Genomic DNA, 11710 nt, shown 5'->3' on the forward strand with positions numbered 1-11710 from the left:
TTGTTCGATTACAGAGATATGTTTATCGTCTTAGCATTTATAGTAATTGTAAAACACAACGAAATAATTTAAGTTATTTATTTTTTGTTAAAATTTAAATCGAAATAAGATATTTATCGACTCATATGCCTAAAATGGATTTATCGATAGTCGATTGTAAGGCATTTTTAAATTATTTTTAAGTTATTGCTTCAAATGTGTACCTATTTATTGCTTATAATATATTTTTTAATACTTTTCAATGTATCTCTTATAAATACTTAAAGGTACATAAGACGTGTGAAATTTGTTAATTTATTTATGTATTTATTTATTATGTGTCTGTTTAATTATTTGCAAGTCTATGTATTATATTTTAAATTGATAATTTTATACATAATGTATGTTTTTTATTATATGAATGATATCGTACGAATTGAGAATGAATCAGTGAGAGTGAGTATATATTATAATTGTTATTTATTTTATTATAAAATAATTGCTACGTTTCTATATTTTATATCTTTTATTATTATGTTTTTATTGAATGTATTTAATATTTTATGTCAAAATATTATTTATTTTTATAGCATTATTTGGTATCAATTATAATATTTTTTAAATTAATTATGTTATATATTATTGTTTAATTTATATATAATGTTTGTTTATTTAAATGTATACTTTGTATTTGTGTGTAAAAAATATTTTATGTAACATATATATGATATTAAAAATATATAAAATAAAACAACAATATTTAATGTTACTATGTCTCAATATGTTTATTTCATTTAAATTGTCTTATGCACTAAGAAATAAAGTTATATAAAATAATACTATTTTGAGTTTTTCTTAAAAAAAAAAATGAACACTTTATTCAAGTAAGCTTTTACAAGCACCTTTGAATTGTTATTTTCCAAACTATTTTAAGTGAAGCTTCCTCTGGTTCAGAATATATATTTTACCGAGACGAACCAGCAAGAAACTCAGTAGTTACTCATTTTCAACATTTAAAATAAAAAGTTACGTTAGTTAAATACATTTATACATGTATATAACATATCCTGCCTGGAAATCGACAAGTATTAGCTATAAGCTTTTTTCTCATCAATATAATCTTGTGTTGAATAATATGTTTTATTTATTGAAGTTTTTCAACAAACGATTTGAATTTATTAATCGGCAAAGTTATATAAATAACTCTTCCGTTCCGTCGGTTGACAAAGAATGTTATGTATACCTAAGAGCGGATTATTTCAGCTTGAGTTCCCGAAGCAAACACTAAAAGGTGTTTATAATAAAGTATAGTGCATTCTAATCAATAAAATGTATAGACATAAGGCTTCGTTCTAGAAGCTATTATTTAGTTTTTTTTTGAAGAAATATATTAATATATTTATGCTTTTAAAACAACACATTTAAACCCATTGATATTTGCGTAATGAGGTACTTATTTATGTACATTAAATTAATATTATAAATTCGAATAATTTAATGGATGGTCTCTTAATTACACAAGAACGGCTGAAAAGATTTGAATCATATTTGGAACAGCGACAGTTTATAGTCTGGAATAGCACATAGGTTACCTTTTATCACGAAAAAATATACCTATATCTTCTTCCGTAAACTTAAGGCTTAAACTAAAACTAAAACCCACGTTTTAGAGAAGTTTCTGCGAAAAATATAGAAAATTATTGTCAATGTATTATATTACTTTCTGACATTTCACAATCGTTCGGGCATTTTTAGGTTTCTTCTAACATAATACATTAATTGTAAAGAGGATGTCAAGAAAGTTCTCGCTGATTAAGTGAAAAAAAAAAAACGCGGTACTAGGTAGGTAGGCTGCGTTTTATTCCACGGGCTTACACAAAGCCCTACCACCGAATTAATCGTCTGGAATCTTTATATTTAATTCAATGCTCAATAATTCGTATATTTAAACACTTTGTAAGTTTTATATGCAGAATTCATATGACATTTGGTAACAATCAGTGTGGCAAAGGTGCAAACTCCTCTGAGGTGAAGTTTTCGAGCTTATTCCACCATTCTGCTCCAATACGTATTGAAATAAGTAGATACGTCGAATGTAACTTTTATTTTTATAAATTTATTAGCCATTTAATTAATAACCTAGCCTTTTTACTAAACGGCGGCGTTTAATCAGCGTCCAAAGGATACTCGTCCAATGCATCTACCGTTCAAGGAATAGGTTTCGTTTTTGACTTTCCTGAAAATACACCTAGAGATAATAAATACGTGCTAAAAGTTTTATTTAACAATAACTATGTTCTAACCAATGTATATTTTAAGTGATGATGGTTATGATGATGGTGGTGTCATCCGATGTCGGTCGTGGCGTCAAATCTCAAGGGAGATCAGACAACTACGCAGGACATATATAGTGCACAAGTGTGTGCAGACCTGCGCACTCTCTATTCCCTCACTCTCATTCACTCTCACATCTCAGAGGTGGACGGCAAATCTAACACGAGTAGAATGAGTACATGGAACGGGAGTGTACACTCCTAACTTTCAGACTCCGGGTTAGTACTGAAAATTATTCAAAGGAAAACCTGAAATATTTTAATCGGCCCAATCTACATTTTGTACCCAGAACATCGGCATTTGTGGCATTATATATATAACCACTAGACCAACGAGGCTGTCAATTTCGAGTAGTTAGGACGTCAAAGCGTAACAAACAAATAAACAAATTTACTTTCTCATTTATATTATTCGTTAGGATTGTTATATTATTAGTATCGTAATTTGATAATAAATAATAACATATCACCAAGTCCATGTGAACTCTGAAACGAAACATTTGGAAGCTATTATGCTTCTAATTAAGAAATAAATTTCACAGAACATTCCTCTTTTATTTACACGGGTAACCCTAACAAAACCACTGAGACCTCATTTTTCCGTTACATTTTTTCTCCTTTTTCCCTCTAATGCGTAGAGAAAGTTAAGTTATTTTTGTTTAGCTGTCATGTAAAATAAGAGAATATCTGCTATGTAAATTATAGAAATAAATTTTGACTTTGAATATAACTAATATCTTAATAGCTAAATAAGCTAAATACGGTGATACTTTCATATGTATGACAAGGAAAAATATTTAATTATTCCCTTAACTTATGAATCTCGGAATAACAAATAATGTACTAATGTTTATTTCCTCGGTGAGAATATGTTTTTTTTTCACAATTTTCTCGTTTACGCAAGGGTATAAATATATATATAAACTTTTTGTTGTTTATTATTATAATACTTTATAATATAATTACTTTATCAACGCAGGTTATGCGCAAATTCTAACAACGATTCGTCTAACACCCATTACGAATCAATAAAAATTATCTACGAGAAATTTTCGTCTTTTCCATTATCGAACACCATTTTACCATTTGAAAGTATCTTTCGCCTCTGACAATAAGCGTTCAAAGTTCTTCTTTTTATTTCTTCAAGCTCAGTTGCGTACTTTTTGTAGATTACTTGTGGGTATAAAATAAATTTCTATCGTACCTAGAGTATCAGTTCAGTGCTGTCGTTGAACGAAATGTTTTGGATCCCACTTTAAGTGAATTCTTATTGAAACCGGTGAAGTGAAAAGTGCCATCATGTTCCAGAAAAATGTGGCAGTGTTAACTGTAGCAGTGGTTTTGTGTTACGTCCAACAGCTCCATGGATCCGTCGATGAGACTGAAGCGACCATCGCGATGGATGAACCGAGGAACGCATCCAATACCGAAAGAACGGGTAGATCTTTGAACAAAGAATGCAAAAGCAGCCTTAGTTCGAAATGTCTGAAAATTCATGTGCTCTCCTTTTTAGAGGATCTGAGCTCTCGCGATGAGCTCCATCTCCTCCCAGGTCTTAGCATTGTGAAAGAGAATCAGACAAATGCAACGAGCCCTGAAGAAATGGCTGCGGAGCTGTCGCGTCAATATCCTGGGAAACCAGAGGAGAAACTCAACAAATTCATTTTGTACCGTTTGCAAAATTACTTGGATGGACATTCCTTGAAGTATAGGTTACTGGATGCAGAAACGTCTGAAGAAGCTTTAAATATGGCTAAGGGTGACAAGGAAAACACTGCCAGGAAGAGCAAAGGAGACGGATTCGGTGGTGGTAAGGGAGGCGGCACTGGTGCTCTTCTAGCTGCTGCGCTAATGATGAAAGGCAAGTAGCTCTAATATAGCAATACTGAAATACATAACTCCATTATGTAACTATAAATAAACATGAAGATTTTTCTTTCGTCTAATATGATTATTTTACAGGTACCTTAGCAGCAGCAGCTCTTGGTGCCTTGGCCCTGCTCGCTGGAAAAGCCCTGATGACAGCATTGATGTCTCTTCTGTTGTCTGCACTGGTTGGACTCAAAGGACATGGTGGTCACAAATCTACTACATATGAGATCATCACTAAGCCGGAAGTATCCCACCACCATTCACACAGCCACGAAGAACACCACGAACATGAACATGGACACCACGGCGGTTACAGGCGAGCCTATGACACTAATTACAATAATAATTATAATAGCTACATGCCTTATGAAACAACGAACTAAATATCATAACTATTATAGGATTATGGTGCGTCATATTATTTAAATAAGAACTATTTTGCTATGTAATATTTATTCGTTAATTTATTTTAGTATTAAATTGTTATCGTTGATTACTTATTGCAGTTTAGTTTGGAGTGTTAAAGTTATTTAGTTTAGTATTGGCATATCCTATGTTACTGTTTTGCCATGTCTCTATGATTTCGTCTAGGTTATTTATTTATCATAAATTTTATTTGTATTTTTTTTTAATGTATATATTTTACCCACCGTATCATTTATCCTTAAATTATTTATATATCCAGATAGTGTCACACTACGAACCAACTTTATTATGTAGGTGTGCGTGACAGTGACAGTGAGTGATTGTCACTTGCCAAACGTCATACTGCTTTACTAGTGTGCGTGTATTTATTGTTTTTTTCTTATGACGTGTTCTCAGGTTTGGCAATCTATCTAGACATATAAATAATAAAAAAAATCATTGTTGCATTGTTTATTTGTGCTTTTTATGTTCTATATTTATTTGTTTTTCTTTTTTTTCACATTTTAAAAGCAGTATGTTTAACTGTGATATGCATTGCATTGAGTCTTATACTGTAAAAAGTTTGCATATAATTCGTATTGCCTTTTAACATCTATTATTTAAAATATAAATTAAAACATTTGTTTTTATTGGACCAAATATATTTATTGTTAGTTTATTAAGTTATTTATTTATTTAATTTATTAAATAAATACTTTATTTAATTGTCTATATTGTATTTTTACTTACTTGTAGTGAGTAGATTTTATTGACAAGATCCGTGTTTGTGGTAAAGCTTATTAGGTTTTGCGGCTGCTGATAATATTTACAGTTAAGATATAACAATATTTTTGAAAAAAATATATAAAATAAGGAAAATTAATGCACTATGAATCGATAGAAAAAGAGTCGTTTGGTTTTTTTAAAATTATAATCACATTAGTGAAACCAACTTATTCAAAATATTTAACTCAATTAGTGCTTTTTTGCGTACAACAGTAGTGTCGATTTGAATGGATTTTTTACGCATCTATGAAGCTCGTTCTCATCATGAGTCGCGCAATACGACACGAGGGCTCTCCGAATCGTATTGCACTAATGTAGGCATATGTCTCAGTGATAAGGACACGTACATCTAAAGCAAAGGTTGACTGAACGATTTTTCTAATTTATGCTTATTTAAATTTATGATGAATCACGCTGATGAAGAATATATCGTGAGTAAACCAGCAGTATCGGGTGAAAATCTGCCACTTGTGTATCCACCGATAGGCATATAAGAAAATGGTAGAATAACCTCAAAATTTGACCTCAAAAGTTCAAAACGAGAGGGCATCAGCGGGACCTTTATGGACTGTTGCTCTACTTTTTAACACAGATCTACCACTGACGAAGGTGCGTCCCTCGATGCCAAATTATAGGCCCGCATTAGAATGAGTAACGCTAGTGTTTCCAAGAATCCAAATCATCAACTAGGCTTTTATAAGCACTTTTAAATTCATTAATTTCACAGAATCATATTTAACGTATAGCTACCACTGGTTCGGTACCAACATTCTACCGAAACCGGCAAGAAATTCAGTAATTTTGTAATATCGGTTAAGACTTGTCCAATACTAAAAATACAAACTTATGTCAATAAAAAACAATAAAATTTATATTCTATATTATTTAAAAGTCAATATTAAGTACTAGTTTCACGACTTTTTATCATCTATATTCTATACCAATGTTTAGTACCTTAGTTACCTATTCGGTAATATGTAGGTATTTGTTATAATGTGTGTGTTTTTTTTATAATTTGAATTTATAAAATGTCAAAGTTTAAAATATCTGTGGAATTTTATTATAGACACAAATAACGTGCCCCAGTAAGGATTTATGAAGTTCGAGTAACCAGAAACTTGACGTTTAAATCTTATCCTTACAACTCATGTTTATACAACGATTATAATCACGGATAATATCGAAATGATCAATTTTATTAAGACTAAGCATTTGACTGACTTTGAAAGATTAAACTTAAATGTAATAACATATTGGGAAGCAACTGTATGTTTTCTTACTTTTTGAATTAAAAAAAAGCAAATTAGATATTTGTTATTGCACGCAGAATAATTCGATAATGAACAGATTTAAACTATAATAGCAATGTTTCTAATTTAGAATGTTATTATTACCAAAAAGTAAAAAGTTCAATTGAAATTATATGTACTTTGTAATTTATACAACATAAAGGCTCTCCCCTAGCACTTATGTGTCAAGTCAAATCAATCAAAACGGCCGAATAATATTACAAGCGTTTTTATTCTAATTGTTGTAAAATTGCAAGATATTGCAAGAAAATATATGAGACTGACAGACTTTGACAATTCAGTAGAAGATATCATATCTAATTTAAATCTTGTAATGAGTAATTAGGCCATTAAAAAGGTTTCATGTTGATATGAGACTAGACGTAGTCCAAAGATGTTACACTATTTTGAACCAAGTTATCATACTATCGTAGTTTAATTTTATATGCAGTTGTCTGTTTAGTGCTTTAGTTTCAAAAGGTACTAAGAGTTTACGACTTGATAAAAGAATGAATTTGAAAACTGACGAAGGTTTTCTTACTCTGACTGTACAAACAGGCAGACCAAGAAACGGACAACGAAGTAATTTTATAACCTTTTTTTCCTTTGAAAGTACGGAACCCTAAAAATATATTGACATCATTTTTCATAAATTTAAACGTCATCTTGGATGAAATTCGTCAAAGATGAAACCTACTATAATCCGTAGCGTTATAATAAGCATTTTCATATAAGACGATTAATATCAGTCCGTATGTTTAGTCAGAAGAACAATGTAATATCGAATTTGAACCGTATCCAAAAGTAATAAGATGCAGTCAGAGCCCTTGAGCTTTCTTTACCCTTACAACCACAACGCTAACCACCGATACTTACTCGTTGAAGTAACAACCAAATAACATGTTTTCTCCTAAACGCCGTGACATTCGACCCACAATCCTATAAACATGAATAAAATAAATAACGTTAACACAGAGCTAGGTATTTCATTTGATTCCTATCACCTAACAGCAATGGCTTTTAATAAAATACTTGTAAACCTTTTTTATTTAGCACTGATAGATGCCTTTGTTATCAAAAATATTAATAATGATAAATTCCATACAGTTAGTGAAGAATTGGGAAGTGATAACAATGACAGTTCAGAAAAATTCGATAGTGATAACTCCAGTAATGTTTTCAATGGCGTATACACTGAATGTTTTTTTCATTTATCGTACACTTGCTTGCAAAACAAAACGCTTTTGTACTTGAAGGAATTAAATAAATTGAACGAAATATCAGTTATTGGTGATTACATAAAATTCGGTAAGTATCAATTATTAAACAGACTTAAATCAGTGAATGCAATATTAAGTGTAACATTTAATTTTCTAGTGAAATTAAATACTAGTGAAAGTTTCGACGATGAAGATTCATCAGGACAAAATTCGGATGAATTATCATACATGATTGATAAAGCTGTTGATAATTTTTTTGACAACCATCTCATCAGATTTCGTGCCTTGGGAAAGGATGTCTTAGTACCCAATAAAGGTAAGAAATCAAGAGACTTAATTACAAATAAATTAACACATAATGAAAATACAGCAATAGATGATAAAATATTGAATGTTACAGTTGAAGAATTTGTCGGAAGAAAGAGACGTAAAGGTGGAGGTGGCGGTGGACAAAGTGGTGGAGGGGATGGTGGTAAAAAGAAAATGATGATGATGGCAATGATGTGTATGAAGATGAAACTAATGATAGTAAATAACTAATTATATTAACACTGTAATGAGGACCATAAATAATAATCAATTACAACATAAATTCAAAAGTTTTAATATGGTTATTTAGAAGATTCTGTCTTCCGCACAATTTAAATTTTATTAATAATAGAATTCTACAGTGATTCGCTAATTTGATACATGTATCCTTTAAATGATATAATGATTACAGGCAATGTCGCATATTTCTTCCAAATAATTTACGATCTTGTTCTGTTAGTTTAGAGTTTAACAATACTACCTACTAAACAAGACCCGTGTAGAAATGTCTCGTAACACGAAAGGTGACTTAGTTTAAAAACAAGGAAAACATACTAATTTGAGTAACATATCTTTTTAAACATCGATATTCTTCGACATAAGGATCTGAAACTTTCTGTGTATCAGTAGTTAGATCACAATTTAGTAGATCACTGAAAAGACAACTCTATCATCGTAAAAATAAGATTTAGAGTTTAAAAAATTAAATGTGTTACAGATGGTACCAGCAATGATGGGAATGATGGGTATGATGTCCTTCAAAGGAATGATGTTCAGTATGATGTCATTCATGATATCGAAGGTGAGTTCAAAGCTTAGGTATGTTTAATATTGCCTATTAATAAGACATAATACATTTTATCTCTCTTTATCCAGATGATGCTCTTAATGAAGATATTGGAAAAGAAAGGAGGAGGAGGCGGCGGAGGCGGTGGTGGTGATGGGGTACGTTTCATATATAAACAAAGAACATAATACTATTGTGTTTCAGCTAAGTTTTACAGATATACATTTTATTATACACCCAGGATACGTTGGAATATCTATGATTGTCAAAATTTACGCGCCTTTAATGTCAATTTTTTTTATAGGTTGTATATAAAATAACCACAAAGATTTATTTTTTCTAAAATCTTCTTACTTATTTTGTTAGGCATTAAAGTGCTACTCTGAAAGGACGACCTTTGAACGAATATCATTTCTTACTCCGGGTACACTTATAATTTTAATCAAATATATGACAGTAACTTTGCTAAATAAGTAAATGTTAGTTAATTAGCTAATTAACTGCCTAAATATATACGAGATATATTTAAATACATATGTCATGAAGATAATAAATATTAAAATTTCACTCAGGGATGGGCTGCAGGCGGCGGTGGTGGCGGAGCCTGGATGCCAGCAGGTATTATACCCGTATAACCAACAATACTTACCAGAAAATGCAAATATAACAAAACAATTTAACCATATAGGTGGATCAGACTACGGTGGCGGTGGAGGCGGATACGACGCAAACGGACAATGGCAAAGTAGATCGATAATTGAAGAAACAAAACTAATCGACTACAACAACGGAGAAATGCCCATAGTATCGTACGCAAAACCCATAATCAGATACAATAACAAGGTAAACGATAAAAAACCTATGTCGTTACTGAAGAACTTAAACGACGAAGTTTTAAAATTGGATCAACTGAAACCTAAGTCGAGAAAGAAGAGAGGTATCATTGACGTTCTTCAAAACGCCTACTTGTATTGGGCAAGAAGGGTATTAGGTGTTGAAACTAAGAAGCAATTCAATCATCCCAAATATAAAGTAATTAATGGTGTCAAATATATATACCATCCAACAAGAAATGCACCGAAAATTAAATCACCCAAAGAATTAAGTAACTTTGTGAAGAATAATGAAGTTGAAGTTAAACCGATTGTTGTTGATGATTTTAATAAAGGAGAAATCATTGAAGGTCCAATCGAGACTAGAATGATAAGGAAAAAGTTTCATAAAATGAAAGATAACGTCAACGACACTGTAGACGAGAATCCGTGGGAATGACTATATTATTTGATGAAGTTTTATGTGTTAGAGAATATTGTTGCTCCGGACTTTAAATCATTTATATTCTTATAATAGGAGTGGAAGGTTTTGTGTGTGCAGTGTCATTAGAATAAAATTTAAATTATTAAAAGGCAGTTATTTATTTATTGTAATTAAGATAGATGTTATATTTGTGTAAACTTAACTTTTATATTTATAAGTACCCAATATATGTTATTTAAAATATTGATCTTCGATATTAAATTTGTCAGTTCAAAAGTTAGTCTCTGTCAAATTAAAAATATAAATAAAATAGAAATATAAAGTACTTATTAGTTATTATTATGTTATTATTTATTTCAATATATACTATTATAATGAATCACGCAATATATAATAATGAATAAGTCAGAAATATTTTGTTGTTTTATTAAATAGTTTACAATTGATATTTGAGAAAAATATATCTATATAAAATTAAAAAAAATCTTTAACACGTACTGGAATAATCATTTTTCGTAAAAAAATACTGGATTATAATGATCTGGATAGGGTAACACCAGGTCGGAAGAAGAACCGTTTTACGAATTTATACGCTATTATAAAAAAAACTAATTTTCAGAACCAAGACACTAAAAATTCATTGTCTTTATCATGAAATAACTTCAAAAACGTCTTGTTTCGAAAAAGTTTAGATACTGCAGCTACAAAAACATAAGTGCACCTACGGCTTTTAGAATATTTTGTACATACAGTTAGACCTTTGCCTGGTGTAGTTCGATCATTATAAAAAACAATAATAACTTAATCATATTTTATTCTATAAATATTAAATAAACGAATGTCGAATACTAACATGACATGACAAATTCGGTTAGACTATACCTAACCTAATTTGTCTTTGTCTTTCAATACATATACAAATTAGATACTACAGCTATTGCTCTTACAAAAACAGTTTGATAGTTTTCTATATAGGGTTTATTTTAAAACTTCAACCCGATAAATATGAAGAAAATGTAATTAGAATAACATTTTTTTTTTTAAATAAGAATTCATCTTTTTGTGATCAGCGCCATCTCGTGACAAATCTTAAAATTATTTCGACTTGAATCAAGAGGAACAGATTATAAATTATTTGCTATATTGCTAGTAGTTATTATTAAAATCTGTAGATGTCACTTTATAAATTTCAAATAATATTTATTTTTATTTATGTGTTATATTATTAAAAATATGATACGAACTCATATAATTTAATCTAATGTGACCAGCATATTTTTTTGATATACTCTATGAGGATAATATAGCTTATTTTGATTAAGTCTTCAACATAAATTTATAGTGCACTATGATATTTATTATTAGTACAATACAGTGTAATTTGTTATTTCTCATGTAACTGGATATTTTATCATTTGAAAAAAAAATGTTTTAATTACTTATTTGAACCATTTTTTCGTAAATTTAGTATCA

The 11710-nt window shown here is 30.1% G+C and overlaps 1 protein-coding gene across 1 annotated transcript; it reads left to right on the plus strand.

Annotated features, from left to right (window-relative positions):
* Nucleotides 1-3611: 3611 nt before the first annotated feature.
* On the plus strand, nt 3612-4567 carry LOC113398094 (uncharacterized). The gene is made up of 2 exons (XM_026636674.2): nt 3612-4173; nt 4275-4567. The coding sequence occupies exons 1-2, from the start codon at nt 3612-3614 to the stop codon at nt 4565-4567; spliced, it is 855 nt and encodes a 284-aa protein (XP_026492459.2).
* The last annotated feature ends 7143 nt before the right edge of the window (nt 4568-11710 follow it).

This window comes from Vanessa tameamea, chromosome 24 (assembly GCF_037043105.1).
Source record: "Vanessa tameamea isolate UH-Manoa-2023 chromosome 24, ilVanTame1 primary haplotype, whole genome shotgun sequence".
NCBI lineage: Eukaryota > Metazoa > Arthropoda > Insecta > Lepidoptera > Nymphalidae > Vanessa > Vanessa tameamea.